At 48.8% G+C, this 20,286-nt stretch overlaps 1 protein-coding gene and 1 long non-coding RNA gene across 2 annotated transcripts in view; both read right to left on the bottom strand.

Moving 5' to 3' along the window:
* The window catches only part of LOC130706880 (endoplasmic reticulum-Golgi intermediate compartment protein 1-like), an 86,597-nt gene extending 72,970 nt beyond the window's left edge, over nt 1-13,627 (bottom strand). The window contains exon 1 of the mRNA XM_057539556.1: nt 13,451-13,627. Within this exon, the coding sequence (XP_057395539.1) occupies nt 13,451-13,470 (20 nt within the window). The 5' untranslated portion in view covers nt 13,471-13,627. The remainder of the gene's footprint in view (nt 1-13,450) is intronic.
* LOC103004937 (uncharacterized) lies at nt 10,870-12,830 on the bottom strand. The gene is made up of 2 exons (XR_451759.2): nt 12,668-12,830; nt 10,870-11,023 (listed from the first exon to the last, which is right to left on the bottom strand). It is a non-coding gene; the product is annotated as an uncharacterized LOC103004937 (long non-coding RNA).
* Nucleotides 13,628-20,286: the final 6,659 nt, after the last annotated feature.

Here is a 20,286-nt window from a genome sequence, read left to right as displayed (position 1 = left end):
TTCTTAGTTGTGACAAATGTGGTAATGTATGGTGTAAACCATGGGGAACACTGGATTGGAGGTATCTGTACCATCTTTCCAACTTTTCTGTAACTCTATTCCAAAATAAAAAAGTGTCTTTAATTTAAAAAAAAGAGAGACACCAAATACCAGAACTAAAACCTAAGTTCCGTGAGGTTGGGGTGGGGGGCAGGAGCTGTCTGTCTGGCTCAGTGCTATATCCCCAGCTTCGAGAACAGTGCCTGGCACACAGTAGGCCTTCAAGAAATATGCTCAACGAACAAATGACTCCACCACCCCAGCCTGTTCCTGGCCTGTTGACTGGGGCTCCAGAGACCAGCCAGAGAAAGGGCAGGATGGCCAGCCCCACCTGCTCCCCACAGGAAGGGCTGCACCCCTCTCCCCGCCTCCCCAGCAGGGGCTCAGCAGTAATCTCCTGTCCACAGATGTACAGTGTCACCTAGATACTGGAAATGGTCACCTAGGCCCAGTCCCCTTCTCAGGCAACCCAGAGCCCCCTTCCCCGCCAAGGTTTCCATGGCAATAAATTGTAAACACAACTAAGTAGACAGCAGCTGACATCAGGGGTTTCCATGGAGAGACCCCCAAAACCGAGGCAATTATGCTCCCCTCTGGGACACACAAGTGTGGTTAAGAAAACCAGCTCTGGCATCACAGAGTGTTCTACTTGCCTGTGGTTTGTGTGACCTTGGCCAAGTCCTGTCCCCTCTGTGTCCAGCATCCCCATCAGGCAAATGGGAATGACACCTGGTTCCTACGTGATGTGAGGATGAACTGAATGCAGGAAAGGCCTTCAGCCTGGCACTTGATAAATGGGCACTGTTGGGGGCACTGTGGTCACAGCACAGCCCTGGGAGGTCACCTGAGACACCCTGAGGGCTGAAGGTTTTAAGGGATCTGGAGAAGGGAGTGCCACTCAAACTGAGCTTTGGCCAGCCCCGGGACTGCTGAGGAGGAAAGACAGGTCCAGCGGCAGAGCTGGCAGTGCCACCCTAGCACCGTCCAGAGAAGGGAAGCCCTGGCTGCCAGGCCCGGAAGAATCGTGCCCCGAGGATGCCTCTGCCCAAACCTGGGGGTCCCTCGACTCCTCTGCCTCCGGCTCCGAGCCCAGACCCACCAGGCCACCTCCCGAGAGTCCAGGGGCAGCACCCCAAGTCCTGTCCAGCCGGCGAGTGTGTGCTGGTTCACTGGTACGTGAGACACACAGGCTGCATGCCGCCAGCCACAGGCCATCATCCGCCCTCAGAAGGCTTTGGTTTGGCCCAGCATAATGTTCAACAGCAATAAAACTGGAAGCAGTTACTAATCATTTTCACACAATTTATCAGACTTTCATCATTTCCTAAAAAATTGGGTAATCTGTAGGGCAACAAGCCACAGAGAGCTGCCCCTTCCCAATGGAGCGTCACTCTCTGATGGGCCCCAGCTGGCACCCAACTGCCCCCCGCCCCGTGATACCTGCCCAGGGCCTGGGGACATCTGGGTGTGTGACCGTTTGACCGTTTTCTCTCCCACCAGAGATTAATGCCTTGGGGTCTGGGGTCACCGTGTGGGTGCCACTTAGAGAGGGGAGCCCAGCTCTGGGTTGAATCGCCCCAGGTGTTCTCACGGGAGCGCATCACTGGTCCTGCAAACCCAAGGGGCCCCGGCTTTACCATGTCCACCCCCCAGATGCCCCTCTGCTCAGGTCTACCAGAGCTCGGCAAGGAGCACGGGGACAATGCTACCAAGGAAGGCCACGACGAGGGAAACGGTCCCACATTCCACACGAGCTCATCTCATCCTCAAAAAAATCCTGCAAGGAAAATGTGAGCACCCCACTTTGCAGATGAGGAAAATGGAAGCTTACAGGTCAAGGCAGCCCTCGGAGGAATCTGCAGTGTAGAAGGACATTCTGAAAGGGTGGCCCACGACCTAGCACTTTCCCCTGAAGATTTGGAGACACTTGCTCCACACCATGAAGGTACCCTTGGACCCAGAAAAACATCAAAACAAGTCAAATATCACCAGATTTCTTCCAAAGTAGTCAAGGGACATTTTAGTTAAATTCTACATGTCAGTGGCTCCTGATGTGAAAGCAAGAGAGAAAACGATAGTGGAGACCTGGTGGAGAGTCATAAAAATCGACAATGTCAAGGTACCAGCGAGGCAAAAGAGCACCATGGTGAAGTACCCTGGCTCTTGAATCACAGACCCAAGTTCAAGTCCCAGTCCCGTACTTCCTCAGCTGTGTACCCTGGGCCAGTTCACTTCCCAGCTCTGAACCTTGGCTTCCTGTTTTAAAACTGAATTAATAAAGGAAACAATCAGCAGAGTGAAAAGGCAACCTTTTCACTGGGAGAAAATATTTGCGAACCATGTATTTGAAAAGTAGTTAATATCCAAAATACGTAAGAAACTCAACTTCACAGCAAAACACACACACACACACACACACACAAAACACACAACAACAACAACAACCCCACAATCAAATAACCTGATTAAAACTGGGCAGAGAACTTGAATAGACAGTTCCCCAAATAAGACAATCGAAAGGCCAACAGGTATATGGAAAGATGCTCAACATCACTAATCATCAGAGAAACGCATATCGAAACCACAATGAGATATCACCTCACACCTGTCAGGATGGCCGTCACCAAAATAAACAAAAGAGAAGTGTGGAGGATGCGGAGACACTGGAACTCTTGTACACTGTTCGTGGGAATGTCAGTCAGTGCAGCCACTATGGAGAACACTATGGAGGATACTCAAAAAATTAAAAATAGAAATACCATATGATCCAGTAATCCCAGGACTGGGTATTTATCCAAAATAATTGAAGTCAGGATCTTGAAGAGACAGATGCAGCATTATTCACAATAGCCAAGATGTGGAAACAATCCAAGTGTCCACGGATGGATGAATGGATAAGGAAAATGTGGTGTATACAAACAATGGAATATTATTTGGCCTTTAAAAAGGAAATCCTGGGACTTCCCTGGTGGTGCAGTGGTTAAGACTCTGCGCTCCCAATACAGGGGACCCGGATTCGATCCCTGATCTGGGAACTAGATCCCACATGCATGCTGCAACTAAGGAGCTGGCAAGCCACAACTAAGGAGCCTGTGGGCTGCAACTAAGACCCAATGCAACCAAATAAATAAATAAAAATTTTTTAAAAAAAAGGAAATCCTGCCGTATGTGACAACACGGATGAACCTGGAGGACATCGTGTTAAGTGAAACAAGCCAGTCACAGAAGGCCAAATATTGCCTCCGCTTATATGAGGTATCTAAAATAGTTAAACCTACAGAGGCAGAGAGTAGAACGGTGGTTGCCAGGGGCTGGCAGGAGGAGGAGGAAATGGGGAGTTGCTATTCAATGGATATAAAGTTTCAGTTATACGCATAAGTTCTAGAGACCTGCTGTACAACACTGTGCCTGTCATTAACAATCCTGTAGTGTGAACTTAAAAATCTGTCAGGAGGGTAGATCTCACCTTAAGTGTTCTTAGCACAATTTTAAAACGTTGAATTAATAGTATGACTATAAAGTGATAGCATTACAGTTTCTTGGAGGGATGAAACTTCTGTATCCAGACTGCGGGGGTGGTTACACGATGTAAAGTCTTGACTTCCACAGAAGAATACACCAAAAAAGGCCACTTTTACTGTATGTTAATTAAAAAGATAAAATAAATAAATAAATAGTCATCTAAAAAAAAAAAGATAAAATATAGAAAAATAAATGACTAATAATCATATCTATCTCGTGGAGCCAGTGTGACTTTCAAGTCCAATGACATGCCCAGCACAGAGTGCAACACATCACCAGCTGAAGAACCGTCAGGCACTACTAGTAAGATTCGCCTTGCCTCCTTTCCTCCTCCAGAGCAATTCGAGCCCCAGATGGCAACTCAAGAGAGAAAAGCATCACCAGCACCCAATGTTCAGGGACCTGTGACTGAAGTTTGGTAACAGCCAGGCCTCTCATCTCAAATAGGGTTTCCACCTTTTGGATAAACAGAACATTCAGTCCCTTTCAAACAGATCTCGCTTCCTGCCCAGCTGTGCTGCCCAGCAGATTCCAGAAGGAAGCATTCAAGGGAAGGATTTTACCGTCAGTCCCCCAGGGACCCCTAGATGCACCAGCTATGTGACCCAGCATCTCTGCGGGTCAATTTCCCTGGATGTAAAATAGGAATAATGCCCACTCAGAGGATGAGGAGATTTGTAAAGCGCCTTACGTATCCCCGAGCTCTTCGTAGTACGGGGATCCCTGAGTTCCTCCTGCCTCTCCCAAGGGTCAAGACTTTTAAAAACCAATACATGCTAGTGTTGGCAGGTTTTTTTCCCATCCGGTACTTTTCCTGCATAGACACAAATGTAATTAAGAGACCTAAATGTTAAAGTTGACAACAGACAATTAGGCTAATTACCACTTCCTTAAAGAACAATTACAGCTGTGTTTCCCAAACAATATTCTGAGAAATGGTACTGGCCGGCCTATGAAAAACAACGGTGGCTTAGACAGTAAGTTTGGCAAAAGCTGGGCTAAGTGACTCTGGTTCCTTTTGCGCAGGACTTCTCAGAGCCTTCAGTAAGGTATGCACGTGCTGTGGATCTCCAAATGGGGGACCCATTACGGAGCGGCACAGTCTGGGAGATGCTGAGTTAGTCAATCTTACTGTACATCCAAATCACCTGGGGATCTTGCATTTCCAGCAAGCTCCCAGGTGGTGCTGAAGCTGCTGGTGTGGGGACCACACTTTGCAAAGCAAGGATATCCATGGAAAGGTAACCCCACCACCACTGCCCTGCCTTAGTGACAGCTTTACTAGTGAAGAACAGTCCCAGAGGAGGGAATGTGCTTGCAGGGGGGACAGATGGGACCAGACTCTACTCCCCAACCTCCCCTCCAAAGACCCACTCTGGCATCTGGCTGCCCCTGTGCTCTTGGCCTGCTAAATATGGGTTCTCTGGATCTAGAGCAATCTTCTCAATCTTAGCTGTGCACCTGGAATCACGTGAGGACCTTTCTAAAATACTGATGCCTGAGTCCCCCACCCTCAGATCCTGATTACTGGGTCTGGAGCACCACCTGAGTTTGGGGATTTTTAAAACTCCTCCAGTGATTCTAACATACAGCAGAGCTGATGTTCACTGATACAGAGGTGGTGGGTAAGCCTCACCCCAAATGCCCTCCTCACACCCTGCCTGCCTCTCCAGTGCCTGATGAAAACTGCCCAGGAGCAACTCCAAAATAAAAAATGAAAGGATTACCAGATGGGAAACAGAACTTAACGAGGCCACAGCTGGCTAAAGCCCAGTCTCAAGATACTATGGTATCAGGAATCCAAACCGCCTCAGGAGGAGAGATTTTTCCATCCCCTTCCACGTCCAGATGAGCAGGTAAACATATGCTCTACACTCTAAAGCCCCAGTGGCCGGAGTGGGAAAACCTGGACCCTCCAGAATGAGAGGCTCTAAATTGCTGTGAGACCATAGTGAGGGTTCTTTAAAGACAATTCCAGAATCAGGTGTCAGACCACATGAGTCTAGTTAAAAAAAAAATAAAGGCTGACGACTTTAAACTTCTTAATGAACACTACTGGGAAAGGATTAGAGATGAGAAAGCCAAGGAATGCAATTAGAGGGGGTTTCAGTTCTCTCTGAACTCTGAATGGAAGGGCAAAGCTTTAGAGATGAGCCTATAGGATACAAGTGGGGCTCTGGAGCACAAGAACAGCATTCCAACCCCAGTGCCTTCTGCTGACCCATCACGTCCCTTAACTCTGCTGCACTTGCACTGGCTCATCTGTAAAGTGGGATAACAACAGTGTCTGCCTTGCAGGGTTGGTGGGCGATTGCATGAGCACAGGTAAGATCCTTACCACAGTGTCAGGCACTAGTAAGTGCTCAATAAATGTGAAATGCTGGCTTGATTTTCAAGTAATTTTTCCTCCAGTCTGGTCTTTATTTCCCTTCGGCCCTGATTTTTAAGTCTATTTATATTTTTTTCAAACTTGTTGTAAAGTACGTGTTTCCGTCAACAGCCCCAAGATCTTTCTGGAATGAGGTAAGGTAGAAATACAGGCACTCACATAAGCCACTGTACTATCTGCTGAGTGCTGATTATGTGCTCAGAGCCCGCAGTGGTGGTCGGGGCTGACCCCGGCACAGGGAGTGAGGGGGGCTGCAGGGGCCCCCCCCGGGCAAGGTCGCATGGGGAGCTAAGGAAATCGTACTTGATCAGAGCAATGGGCCCCACTTGATGGTTGAAACCAGAATGTGAAAAAAATCAGGTCAACTTTGGAAAGCTCCCCTGGGGTTCTAAGATCTGGGGTCTCTTGGAGATGAGAGACCACTTGGAAGGCCAGACTGAGAGGCTATGGAAGCCGAACCAAGGCGCGGCAGCAGGGCCGGCATCACAGGAGTGTGAACCGTGCAGTCACACAGGGTCCTGTGCTCAGGGGGCCGCGTCTAGGCTTAGTCTAATGCTCTGCTGTCACCGTCCTGACATTCGTAATACTTTTCTAACAAGGGGTTCTGCATTTTCATTTTGCACTGGGCCCCACAAATTATGCAGCCGGCTGTACCCTGCAGGGACACCTCACTTGCCCCTACATCTACCCTACAAGGTGAGGCAATGAAGATTGCCATCTTCTCCTTAAAATGAAGAAACTGAGGCTCGGAGAAGGTAAGTCAACTGTCCCAGGGCCCAGATGGTCAGTGACAGGCCAGCAGCACACCCCCCGTCTTGGGGTTTCAACTCAGAGGCTGCCATCGGGGGGGAGCCGGCCACCTCTGCATGCCTGAAAGCCGTGCTCAGGCTCTCCTGGGCCTGGGCTGCAGGAAATGCCCCACCCCTCCCAGAAGCCCGAGCCAGAGACAGCAGGTGTTCTGGCCCTGGCCAGCCGGAACTGGGTCCGGGCAGGGCCAACGCCCACGGAACTGGGTCACAAGGCCAGTTCCACCACCGCAAGGTCCAGCGATTAATGAAACAATGAACCAGGAGCAAAACAAACACAAGTCATCTTTGAAGGCCTCGGGTCCCTCCTCTGTACTCTGCCTATTCCCCACCCCCAACTACAATTTAGAGAAGACCACGTTCAAGGAAGGAAGGGGGAAAATTAACCACCCATAGCTGAAAAGTTTCCCAGTAAAGGAAGAACAGGCACATCAAATCACACCATGCCTTTGGCTTCCTTGACAGACTCTGAGAGACATATCCTGGGGGTGAGTGTGGCCCTGGCACTATTCTAGGCACTGGAGTTACAACAGTGAATGAAACAGATAAAGATCTTTGCCCAATAAACCATTAGCCAGACTCATCAAGAGAAAAAGGGAGAAGACTCAAATCAATAGAATTAGAAATTAAAAAGGTGAAGTAACCACTGACACTGCAGAAATACAAACGATCATGAGAGATTACTACAAGCAACTCTATGCCAATAAAATGGACAACCTGGAAGAAATGGACAAATTCTTAGAAATGCACAACCTGCCGAGACTGAACCAGGAAGAAATAGAAAATATGAACAGACCAATCACAAGCACTGAAATTGAAACTGTGATTAAAAATCTTCCAACAAACAAAAGCCCAGGACCAGATGGCTTCACAGGCGAATTCTATCAAACATTTAGAGAAGAGCTAACACCTATCCTTCTCAAACTCTTCCAAAATATTGCAGAGGGAGGAACACTCCCAAACTCATTCTACGAGGCCACCATCACCCTGATACCAAAACCAGACAAAGATGTCACAAAGAAAGAAAACTACAGGCCAATATCACTGATGAACATAGATGCAAAAATCCTCAACAAAATACTAGCAAACAGAATCCAACAGCACATTAAAAGGATCATACACCATGATCAAGTGGGGTTTATTCCAGGAATGCAAGGATTCTTCAATATACACAAATCAATCAACGTGATACATCATATTAACAAATTGAAGGAGAAAAACCATATGATCATCTCAATAGATGCAGAGAAAGCTTTCGACAAAATTCAACACCCATTTATGATAAAAGCCCTGCAGAAAGTAGGCATAGAGGGAACTTTCCTCAACATAATAAAGGCCATATATGACAAACCCACAGCCAACATTGTCCTCAATGGTGAAAAACTGAAACCATTTCCACTAAGATCAGGAACAAGACAAGGTTGCCCACTCTCACCACTATTATTCAACATAGTTTTGGAAGTGTTAGCCACAGCAATCAGAGAAGAAAAAGAAATAAAAGGAATCCAAATCAGAGAAGAAGTAAAGCTGTCACTGTTTATAGATGACATGATACTATACATAGAGAATCCTAAAGATGCTACCAGAAAACTACTAGAGCTAATCAATGACTTTGGTAAAGTAGCAGGATACAAAATGAATGCACAGAAGTCTCTTGCATTTCTATACACTAATGATGAAAAATCTGAAAGTGAAATTAAGAAAACACTCCTGTTTACCATTGCAACAAAAAGAATAAAATACCTAGGAATAAACCTACCTAAGGAGACAAAAGACCTGTATGCAGAAAATTATAAGACACTGATGAAAGAAATTAAAGATGATACAAATAGATGGAGAGATATACCATGTTCTTGGATTGGAAGAATCAACATTGTGAAAATGACTCTACTACCCAAAGCAATCTACAGATTTAATGCAATCCCTATCAAACTACCAATGGCATTTTTCACAGAACTAGAACAAAAAATTTCACAATTTGTATGGAAACACAAAAGACCCCGAATAGCCAAAGCAATCTTGAGAACGAAAAATGGAGCTGGAGGAATCAGGCTCCCTGACTTCAGACTATATTACAAAGCTACAGTAATCAAGACAGTTTGGTACTGGCACAAAAACAGAAACATAGACCAATGGAACAGGATAGAAAGCCCAGAGATAAACCCACGCACATATGGTCACCTTATCTTTGATAAAGGAGGCAAGCATATACAGTGGAGAAAAGACAGCTTCTTCAATAAGTGGTGCTGGGAAAACTGGACAGGTACATGTAGAAGTATGAAATTAGAACACACCCTAACACCATACACAAAAATAAACTCAAAATGGATTAAAGACCTAAATGTAAGGCCAGACACTATCAAACTCTTAGAGGAAAACATAGGCAGAACACTCTATGACATACATCACAGCAAGATCCTTTTTGACCCAACTCCTAGAGAAATGGAAATAAAAACACAAATAAACAAATGGGACCTAATGAAACTTAAAAGCTTTTGCACAGCAAAGGAAACCATAAACAAGACCAAAAGACAACCCTCAGAATGGGAGAAAATATTTGCAAATGAAGCAACTGACAAAGGATTAATCTCCAAGATTTACAAGCAGCTCATGCAGCTCAATAACAAAAAAACAAACAGCCCAATCCAAAAATGGGCAGAAGACCTAAATAGACATTTCTCCAAAGAAGACATACAGATTGCCAACAGACACATGAAAGAATGCTCAACATCATTAATATTAGAAAAATGCAAATCAAAACTACAATGAGGTATCATCTCACACCGGTCAGAATGGCCATCATCAAAAAATCTAGAAACAATAAATGCTGGAGAGGGTGTGGAGAAAAGGGAACCCTCTTGCACTGTTGGTGGGAATGTAAATTGATACAGCCACTATGGAGAACAGTATGGAAGTTCCTTAAAAAACTAAAAATAGAACTATCATACGACCCAGCAATCCCACTACTGGGCATATACCCTGAGAAAACCATAATTCAAAAAGAGTCATGTTGGGGCTTCCCTGGTGGCGCAGTAGTTAAGAATCCGCCTGCCAATGCAGGGGACATGGGTTCGAGCCCTGGTCCAGGAAGATCCCACATGCCGCAGAGCAACTTAAGCCTGTGCGCCACAACTAATGAGCTGCGCTCTAGAGCCCGTGAACCACAACTACTGAAGCCTGCGTACCTAGAGCCCTTGCTCTGCAACAAGAGAAGCCACCGCAATGAGAAGCCTGAGCACCGCAACAAAGAGTAGCCCCTACTCGCTGCAACTAGAGAAAGCCAGCGCACAGCAATGAAGACCCAATGCAGCCAAAAATAAATAAAATAAAATAAATTATTAAAAAAAAAAGAGTCATGTACCAAAATGTTCATTGCAGCTCTATTTACAATAGCCAGGACATGGAAGCAACCTAAGTGTCCATCGACAGATGAATGGATAAAGAAGATGTGGCACATATATACAATGGAATATTACTCAGCCATAAAAAGAAACGAAATGGAGGTATTTGTAGTGAGGTGGATGGAGTTAGAGTCTGTCATACAGAGTGAAGTAAGTCAGAGAGAGAAAAACAAATACAGTATGCTAACACATATATATGGAATCTAAGGAAAAAAAAAAAAAGGTCATGAAGAACCTAGTGGCAAGACGGGAATAAAGACACAGACCTACTGGAGAACGGACTTGGGGATATGGGGAGGGGGAAGGGTAAGATATGACAGGGTGAGAGAGTGGCATGGACATATATACACTACTAAATGTAAAATGGATAGCTAGTGGGAAGCAGTCACATAGCACAGGGAGATCAGCTGGGTGCTTTGTGACCACCTAGAGGGGTGGGATAGGGAGGGTGGGAGGGAGGGAGACGCAAGAGGGAGGAGATATGGGAACATGTGTATATGTATGACTGATTCACTTTGTTATAGAGCAGAAACTAACACACCACTGTGAAGCAATTGTACTCCAATAAAGATGTTAAAGAAAAAAAAAAATCTTTGCCCTAGGGAGCTCATGTTTTCATGGGAGGAAAAAGCAGAATAAGCATAAAATAATTAAGTGAATTATACAGTGTTAGGAAATACAGGTGTTTCGATGAAATAACACAAATAATGAAAAGAGTGGCCAATATTTATTGGGTGCATACTCTGTATCTAAATGCTTTACACACACTGGCTCAGTTAATCTTCTCAACAACGGGTACTGTTCTCATCCCCATTTCACAGACAGGAAAGCACACAGGAGGTAAGGTGCACGAGGTCCCACAGGCACTAGGAAAACAAGGAGTTCTGGTAAGAAAGAGCAAGAGGTTCCTTTTTCCCCCTTTCTGATTGTGTTCTGTATTAAGGAGAGCAAAACGATCAGGAAACCTGGTCTTCTCCCTGGCCTCGAACTGGGAGAGGGGGGGTTCAACCAGAGCATGCCCCTCTCCATTTCCCCATGGTTTTTAAGAGATCTGACAGGGCTGTGGGACCCTCCAAGACCTCCTTTCTCTCCCACAGCTAAGGCTCTGCAGCTAACAGTCCTCAGTTCGAATCCCAGCTCCACCAGCTCACCACTGCCTGGCCCTGGGCAAACGAGTCACATGTCACCCAGCTCTGCAGTGGGGCACGTGGCGGAGGGCTGAGCACGGAGCAGACACTCAGTAAACGTTTGACCAATGAACACTGAAGTGCGCGTAAAGTGGACCCTTCCTTAGAACCTGAGACCTGGAACGAACACATCTTAAGAAGTGTAGGTTACTAGGCTTGTCCTCCAAGGTGTGAATGGGAAGTGTTGAATCCATTCTCACTGTTCTGTGGTGGCACAAGCCTTCAAGGAAATTGATTAAAACACCTCATTAAACTGGGGCCCCCATGGTACCTGGACACTCCAAACCTCCAACTCAAGGGGCACCAGGTCAGGAGCTGTGCGTGACCTGGGACCCTGGCCCACCCTTCAATATAGGTTCCATGAGGTCCAGGGCAAGACCCTCAGCCCTCAACTTCCTCCTCCTAAAATGGGAGATTAGGTGCAGAGTGAATGAATTCTATGCCCGAAAGCAGTGACTTCCCCAATAAGGTCAAAATCACTGGAACCTACTGAATCACAAAGGGATGCGGGGCGAGGGCAGGAATTATCAACCTGGGTAAGGGGAGGCTTTATGGAACCAGGAATCAATGTGCCAGCTACAGCTCTCTCATGTCCTGAATGTTAAACGTCGATATGAGGACTGCCCCTGAATTCCATCACAGGGGCTTTCCTTTTACGAAAATGCCCTGGGTCTGCAAGCATTTGCAACCCCAGGGCTGCATGGAAGGGGCAGGCTGTTTGTGAGATGGCAATGGTGCCCAGGGCAGGCTGAGTACCACGTCAGCCAGTGCAAGAGTTCCAAGGCCAATGTTCTCTCCATGCTTAAACTCCAACATGCCCACATGCCATGGGGGTCACTGCCAGGCTTTTCTTCCCAGGAAGGCTGTCGTTTTACCCTGACTTCATTCACACCTGTAGGGAGGGAAGGAGCTGGCAGGGACCAGAATCCCTATTTTGTGGATGAGGAAGTGGTCTCATGGAGAGGCTGCTTCTCCACTAACCTCCCACTTCTGAGCTCTGCACCCCTCCAGGCTCTGAATTAAGCGCTTCTCATGCACTCAGTCCTCGCAGGTGGGACTTTATTTTTAGCCCCAATTTGCAAGTGGTGACACAGAGATACTGAGAGGGCTCAGACACTTGCCCAAGTCATCAAGCTGAGCAGCTAAGGGGAGGTCTGAACCCAGAGCCTTCGCCCCTAACTTCTAGAATATACCAAGCTGTTCAGTGGAGGAGGCAGAGCCAGGATTCTGATCCAGCTCCTCCCCACTAAAGCCCTGCTATTTTTCTGGCTATACACCACAGTATGGCTGCCTCTGGCCAGGGCATCCCCTGGGGGTCCATACCTCAAGGGAAAGTCTGGATGTAGATCCCCTGTTAGGCAGACTTCCAGAAGGCCTAGCCCAGCACAACGTGGACCATGAGGCGGCTGGACCCCACAAAGGGCCCATTGTGGTGACTGTAGAAAGCCAAGGTCAGATCAGGCTAGGCCCTCTGCAAAGCCCTGCCCACAACTCCCTTACCTCCTCCCCTCCCCCATGGAGCCCCCATACCCAGAGCACAGGCCCAGGACTGGCTGGGGTACAGGCCTCCGGTTCGGCCAGTCAGGGAGAGTCTGAGCCTATGGAAACCTGAAACCCTCCAGCAGCTGTCTGGCGGGATGGGTCTGCACACCCCTGCGGATCCCTGGGGGCTCATCCGAGGTGCCCTGGACGCACCTGTCAGCTGGGGTGGGGTTCACGAAAGGAGGCTCTGTAGAGGAGACGAAGGGGATGGCTTGTTTGCTCCTATCTAGGGGAGGGAGGAAACCTGTTTCCCAGCATGGGGGGAAGGGGATGCGAGTTTGCGAGGTGTCGGGGCAGCCTGGGGAGGGGGCTCCGCGGAGGGAAGGGGCGGAGCGGCCCGAGAGGTGGGTGGCCTCGCTTCCCGCTGCACGAGGAGGCCCTCCGAGGCTCCAGCTGGCTGTGTGTGCGGCAGGGGGGCCCGCCCGGCGTCCCCGAGGGCTTGCCGAGGCGTGCACAGGGCGAAGGGCCGCTTCTGCGTTCCAGGCGGGAGGGGTCCGCGGCGTGCCCGAGCATCTCCCGCGCCTGCGGAGGGGGCTCCCCAGTGGCCGGGGTCGCCACACTCACCTCCTGAAGTCAAAGGGCATCGTGCCGCCGCCGCCGCTGCCGCCGGGGGTGGGAGCCCTGCAGGCCAGGTGGGCCGCGGCGCCGCGTGGGTCCCAGCCCGCTGCCAACGCCTCCGCCGGCCGCCCCGCCCCCGCCGGCCGCCCCCAGCCCTCGACACTCGCCGCTGCCTCCCGCCGCCGGGAAGTGACGCTCCGCGCAGCCCATTGGGCGCCGCCCCCGCCCCCGGCCGCCCCTTCCGCCGCCCTGTTAAAGGGGCCCGGGGGCCTGAGGGCCTGGGGGCCTAAGGGGCTAGGGGCTGGGGGCTGGGGGCTGGGGGCTGGGGGCTGGGGGCTGGGGGCTGGGAGGGGGAGGGGCTGGCCATGGTGGGCGCGCGATGGGGGTCGAGGCTTGGAGAGGAAGGGAGCACCCAAAGACTCCCGCATTCATTCCTTCCAAGCCCCCGCACTGTGTTTTCCATCACCTTCTCTCTGTGTGACCTTGAGCAAATCCCTCTGCCTCTCCGAGCCTCCTACGTTGTTTTGCGTTTGTAAAACAGTTTCCTTGGGTTGTGAAAATTAAATGGAATGGTCCAGATTTGGGCTACACACAGCGTCAAACTCTGAGTAAAGGGCCTGATACTGTGAAAGAAAGGAGGAAAGCAGGCAGGTCTAGATTTGTAAAGGGGACCCACCATGTCCCTGCTGTGCCTCTCTGGGGAAGATGCTTGGCTTCTCTGAGCCCACACCCCTTTCCACGACTGCACAAAGAGGATGATGACACTTACTGGAGGAGCTTTTTCCTGGGGATCAAATGAGAAAGTTGGGAGACTGCTTAGTGTGATGCCTGGCACCTAGTAAGGGCTCGTCACCTGAAGCTATCGTAGTTGGCCTGGTAGCTCTACTTCTCTGCTTGCATCTTCCATTTGTGGTTCATTCCGATGGTATTCACCGGGCCGGCTCCGAGCCCGGTCTATTCAGGACAGCAGACTAAGACCTGCCTTGTGACTTGGCCCACCGGGGACCTCTCCGAGCCTTAGTTTCCTTCTGCGAAATTCACGGGTAATCAGCATCTCCTTCCGGGATTGCTGGGTTAGAGGAGTTGGTAGTTGTAACACAACACCCAGGTGGAGGACACTCATTCTGAACTTTCCCTCTATGGTTGGCCCCACCTCCAAGGTTGTGGTAACAAAGAGCTTGAAAAACCCCAGGGGAGGAAGGTGGGGGCTCCTGTTCAAAAAGCAGGGCCAGCTGGCAGTTTCCTCATCTATAAATAGGGGGAAATGGTGGTACCTATTCCTCTGGGAGAATTCAGAATTCACGGTGCCAGTTCCGGTCCGGTGTAGAGTGTGGGCAGTGAACCAAACTCTTCCCCTGGACCATACACCCAGTTGGCTCTCCTTCCCTTTGCCCTCCAGCATTCCCTTTTCATTCATTCATTCATTCATTCAACAAGGGGCCTGGCACTCTTGGGAGAGAGAGGGAAATCTCAGCCAGAACTCAAAACCTGGGGGCAGCAAGAAGGTTGAAGGGGCCTTGGGTAGCCACTGAGCCCGAAGGACTGTTTGTTGGCCCAGCCCTGTGCAGGAGGGGAGTCATGGAGTGGTGGGCACTTGACTACGAGTCCTCCCTCTCAAAATGTGGTCCACAGTCTGCTGGTGGTCCACAGGCCAACTGCTTAGGCACCATGGGGCAAATTCTCAGCCCCAGCCCAGACCTACTGAACCAAGTGTGCGTTTCGCGTGATCTCCAAGTGATTCACTGGCACATTTAAGTTTGAGAGGTGCTGCGATAAAAGACCTTGCTTTGGTGGGATGCAGGGGGCGGGGGGGGGGGGGCTTTTGCATTTGCTCTTTCTTTTGCCTTGAGCATGTTCCTATCTTTGCCTTGCACCTTGCTATATGGACAGAGAATGTGCATGTCTCCCAATAGATTCTCACTTTCTTCATAACTGTTAACTATGGTAACAGAGCCCATACTCTGGAGTCGTACTGCATGGGATCACATTCTAGCCTGTCCGCTTATTAACTTATTTTACTTATGTACCTCAGTTTCCTCATCTGTAAAATTGGGGCAATAATAGTACCATCCTCATAGATCTGTTGTGAGGATGAAATGTGTTGATGAGTGTCAAGGACTTAGGGCAGTGCCCGGCACAGAGTAAATGCAAGAGAGGGTTGACTATGGTTGCTATTTTTGCATGATGATGGAGCTCCCAGTTTTTGGCTGGGCATATGAGTGTGTTCAGAATGAGAGTTGTATTTCCCAGCTTCTCTTGTAGCTAGGTGTGGCCGTGTGACTAAGTTCTGGCCATTGAGATGTAAGGGGAAGCATCTTGTGGCTGCTTCAGGGATTATTGGTGGATATTACCCACTGTGTCCCTTTGTCCATCTGGCTGCCCAGGATGTGGATGCCACCATCCTGACCCATGTGGTGAAGGCCATGCAGAACAGAGCAACAAGATAGAAGGAGCCTGGGTCCCTGCCGCTGAATGGCACAGTACCTGTTCTCAAACACCTCCCCAGACTTCTAAGCAAGAGAGAAATAAACATGTCTTGTTTAAGCTACTGTTATTTTGGATTTTCAGACACTTACACCTGAACCTAATACTAATACACCTGTCCAGCCTAGTTAATTTCTTGGCTTGGTTCAACTACCATGTACACAGTAGGCCAGGTCCCCCATTATATGCTCACATGGCACCCGTAGGTTTTTGGGGGGGAGAATTTGTCACAATTTGTGAAGAGATTATTAATTGGCTAGTGTCTACCTCCCCATGTTGACTGGACGTTCTCCATGGAGGATGGATGTCTGTTTGCTCACCATCTTATCCCAGCATCCAACCACAGCCTGCACATGGGGGGTGGGGGGACAACAACTATGTATCAAAGGCTGAATGGAGGTTTTCCAGAGAGGCGGGCCTTCCCACAGAACAGACAGGATGGGGAGGGGGCATATCAGCAAGCATCTCTGTGGGGACACTTGAGGTCTGTAAGCAGACCAAGCTGCCAGTCCCAGATGGCCCATCAGCCCAAAAGACAGTGTGAGATAGAACTAAGGAAATCAGATGTTGTGTTACAGTAAATGGGAAAGCTCTGGATCTCTTTGACCAAGGGAGTGACTTACTAAAAGTTGAGTTTTAGGATTACTAATCTTCCAGGACCCTATAGTAGCCAGCCTCGGGTGGCTGATATTCCCATGCCCTGTATAATCACCTCCCACATTGCAAAGCGCCAAGCTGGGTAACCAACAGGACACTGCAGAAATGACAGCATATGACTCTTCAGGCTGGGTAGTAAGGGCATTGAGGCTTCTGCTTAGGCTCTCCTGAGTCACTTGTTCTGGAGGAAACCAGCTTCGGTGTCATAAAGATACTCAAGCATGGTTAGAGAGGGGTCCAAGTGGCAAAGAACTGAGGCCTCCTGCCAACAGCCATGTGAGTGAGCCATCCTGGAAATGGATCCTCAGCCCCGATAAGTCTTCAAAGCTGCAGCTCCAGACCACAGCTTAACTACAGCCTCACGAGAAACCCTGATCCAGAACCACTCAATTAAGCTGCTCCTGAATTCCTGACTCTTAGAAACTATGTGAGGTAATGAATGTTTATTTTATGCTACTAAGTTGTAGATATTCAGTTACACAGTGTAGATAGTTAATAAAGACTCCATCCCCATTTGCTGTTCTACCAGCACCTTCTCCCTGCCTTCCTCCACCTCACTCCCGAATGGCTTAGTGAAATGTTAAAGCACTGCAGTCAGACGACTCTCTAGCTGGGAGACATGGACACATTGCTTAACTAGCTGGCTGGCTGAGTATGAAATAAAGGATAATAATACCTTACCTGTGGCAGGTAGCCTCTAAAATGGTCATCCCAATTAATCCACCTCCTCGTATTCAAACCCTTGTGTAATCTCCTTCCTTAGAGTGTAGGCTGGACTTACTGACTCACTTCTTTTTTTTCACACACACACACTGTATTTTATTTTTACAAGAGATAAATAGACTGACACCAAGCATTGTACATGGATGACCACAACAAAAGCAACAATGATTGCAATTACCAAACACAAAACACACTCATACTATGACTGACTCACTTCTAATGAACAGAATATGGCAGATGCGATGGCATGTCGCACCTAAGACTAAGATATAGAAAGATAGTAGCTTCTGTCTCGGACACTCTTGCTGTTTCTCAGATCAGTCGCTCTGGGCAAGCCAGCTGCCATGTGGAGAGGCCCACATGAAAAAGCTCAGAGTGAATCTTTTGGGGCCTCACAACAGCCACGTGAATGAGCTTAGAAGTGGATCCCTCAGCCTCAGTTGAGCCTTGAGATGACTGCAGCCCTGGCCAACAACTTGACTGCAACCTCCCGGGAGACCTTGACCCAGAGGCATCCAGCTGAGCTGCATCTGGATCCTGCAAGATGACAAATGTTTGTTGTTTTAAGCCATTAAGTTTGGGGTGATTTGTTAGGCAGCAACGGATAACAAATACATGGCCCTAAATGCTTGCTGTAAAGATGAAGCAACATGTACAGGGCCTGGCATAGAGCAGGTGCTAATTAAATGCTTGCTGAATGAATCAATTGATAAACACATGAACGTTCTATAGTGTAGAATGTTCCCTGGATCCAAATGCTCACTGGTCTCCACCCCCTCCTGCCAAACACGTCACCGAAAGTTGTTTGAAGCAGGGAAACGGCCAGGTCAGATTTGTTTTTCTGTAATAGGAGCCTGGTTTGTGTTCCAGGGGTGGGGCTGGTTCAGCTGTGGTCTGGATGAAGAGATTAAGAAATAATAGTCCTTTGTCAGCTCAGAGAGGTCTTGAGGGTAACTTGGGCCTTGTAGCAGGGCCTCTGAACAAACAACTCCCCTTTCTTGCTCCACTAAGTCTCCTGGCCAACTAGAAGACACTCATTCATCCATCCATTCATTCATTATAAGTTATTCAGTGAGCACCTCTTTATGACAGGTCCTCTGGATGTACAAAGGAACATGACACATCCCTGTTTTTAAGAGGCGGGGCGGCAGGGGGTGGTGGTGTAAGCAAAAGTGTGGTACCATTACGAAAAATCAGGGTGAGGGGCACCAGTTCCTTGTGCAGGTGCAGTTTTGTGGTAAGTGCAGTGGTAGGGGCAGCACTAGAGGCTCTGGGAGGCCAGGAGGGGGTCCCTAATTCCACCCATGGGGATGAAATTGTTCTGAACTCTTTCACTTCAAGAGGACTGAGATCATCTCCAATCAACACACACTACCTAAGGCCAAAAAAAAGAGAGAGAGAAAGAGAGAAAAAAAGAAAGAGAGAGAAAGAGAGGAAGGAAGGAAGGAAGGGAGGGAGGGAGGGAGGGGAAGTGGAAGGGAAAAGAAAGAAAGGAAGAAAGAAAAGTCTAGAGGTAGATTTAGTTTCAGGCACAGTTGAATCCAGGCACTTCAATAATTGCATCAGGAATCTCTCTCCCCATCCCTAGGCTCATCTTTTTTCTCCTGGCTTCATCTCTAGAGAGGCTTTCCTTTTGTGCTTATGAAACAAAAGGAAAAAGAAAGAAGGAAGCTGTAGCTTCAGGCTGTTTTTCCTGCTCTGCCTGTAGCTGTAGGCTGTTTTTCCAGCTCTGCAACTCCAGCAGATGAAGGTGACCTGTTTCTTGCTACCTCCCGCAAAGGCTCCTGGGCTGACCCTCAGGGGCTGACTTAGGTTGCATCCCTGAACACTGGGCTCCAGGAGAATGGATAGGCCAGGCCTAGGCTGAACGCCAACCCCTAGAGCCTAGAGTGGAATCAGCCTCATTCAACACGCACAGATTCAGATGGGAGAAGGGTGGTTTCCTAAAGAAAAGTCAGGGGTGGGAACTCCCTGGTGGTCCAGGGGTTAGGACTCGGCACTTTCACTGCCGAGGGCATGGGTTCAATCCCTGGTGGGGGAACTGAGATCCTGCAAGCTACACAGCATGGCCACAGGAAAGGAAGGAAGGAAGGGAGGAAGAGAGGGAGAAAAGTCAGGGCAGTATTGCCAAAGATGGAGAGGATGTTGGGAGGCTAAATCATCAGGTATCTTCTACAGGGAGTCGGGAAAAGCTTCCAGGAGCAAGAAGAGTCTGAGTTGAGACCTTGAAGAACAAGCAGGCTTTAAGGAGAAAGGCAGGTTGGGTGCATTAGTTATCTATTGCTGTGTAACAGATTACCCCAAAACTTAAAACAAACAGCAATTTATTACCTTGCAGTTCCTGATGGTCAGGAATCCAGGAGCAGCTACCTGTGTGGTTCTGGCTCAGGATCTGTGATGAGCTTGCAGTCAAGCTGTTGGTCAAGGCTGCAATCTCAAGATGACTGAAGCTGGAGGATCCAGGCTCGCTCACAGGGCTGTTGGCAGGAGACTTTAGCCCTCCCCACATGGACCTGTCCATTATGCCGGTCATGACATGGCTTCTCCCAGCTGAGTGAGGAGAGTCAGACTTCTATGAAGTCGTCTCCAAGGCTCACACTATCATTTCTACCTTCTTCTATTCATACGTCCAGCCTCCACTCGAAGGGAGGGATCTCACAAGGGTGTGGGGAGGGACCAGGAGGTGGGGATCACTGGGTCATCTTGGAGGCTGGCTACAACCCGGGGAAGGACACAAAAGCGCGGAGGTGGGTGAGCAGACAGCCTGGCTTTGGCCGGGGATCACATCAAACTGGAGAGGTCAATAGGTGGGAGCTGGATTGTGAAGGGCTTTAAGAGCTGTGTTAAAAACGTGAAATTTCTTCTACAGTTAGGGGCCCTAAACTATATTAAGCTGGGATGCCTCACAATATTTTGATTTGAGGGTTTAAGGAAGCCCAATATATGGCACTCTCTTTCCTGCCTGTGCGCTGAACAAA

Source organism: Balaenoptera acutorostrata, unplaced genomic scaffold (genome assembly GCF_949987535.1).
Source record: "Balaenoptera acutorostrata unplaced genomic scaffold, mBalAcu1.1 scaffold_714, whole genome shotgun sequence".
NCBI classification, from domain to species: domain Eukaryota; kingdom Metazoa; phylum Chordata; class Mammalia; order Artiodactyla; family Balaenopteridae; genus Balaenoptera; species Balaenoptera acutorostrata.
The sequence above is the reverse complement of the archived record's forward strand: the minus strand, read 5'-3'. Positions and strand labels throughout refer to the sequence as shown.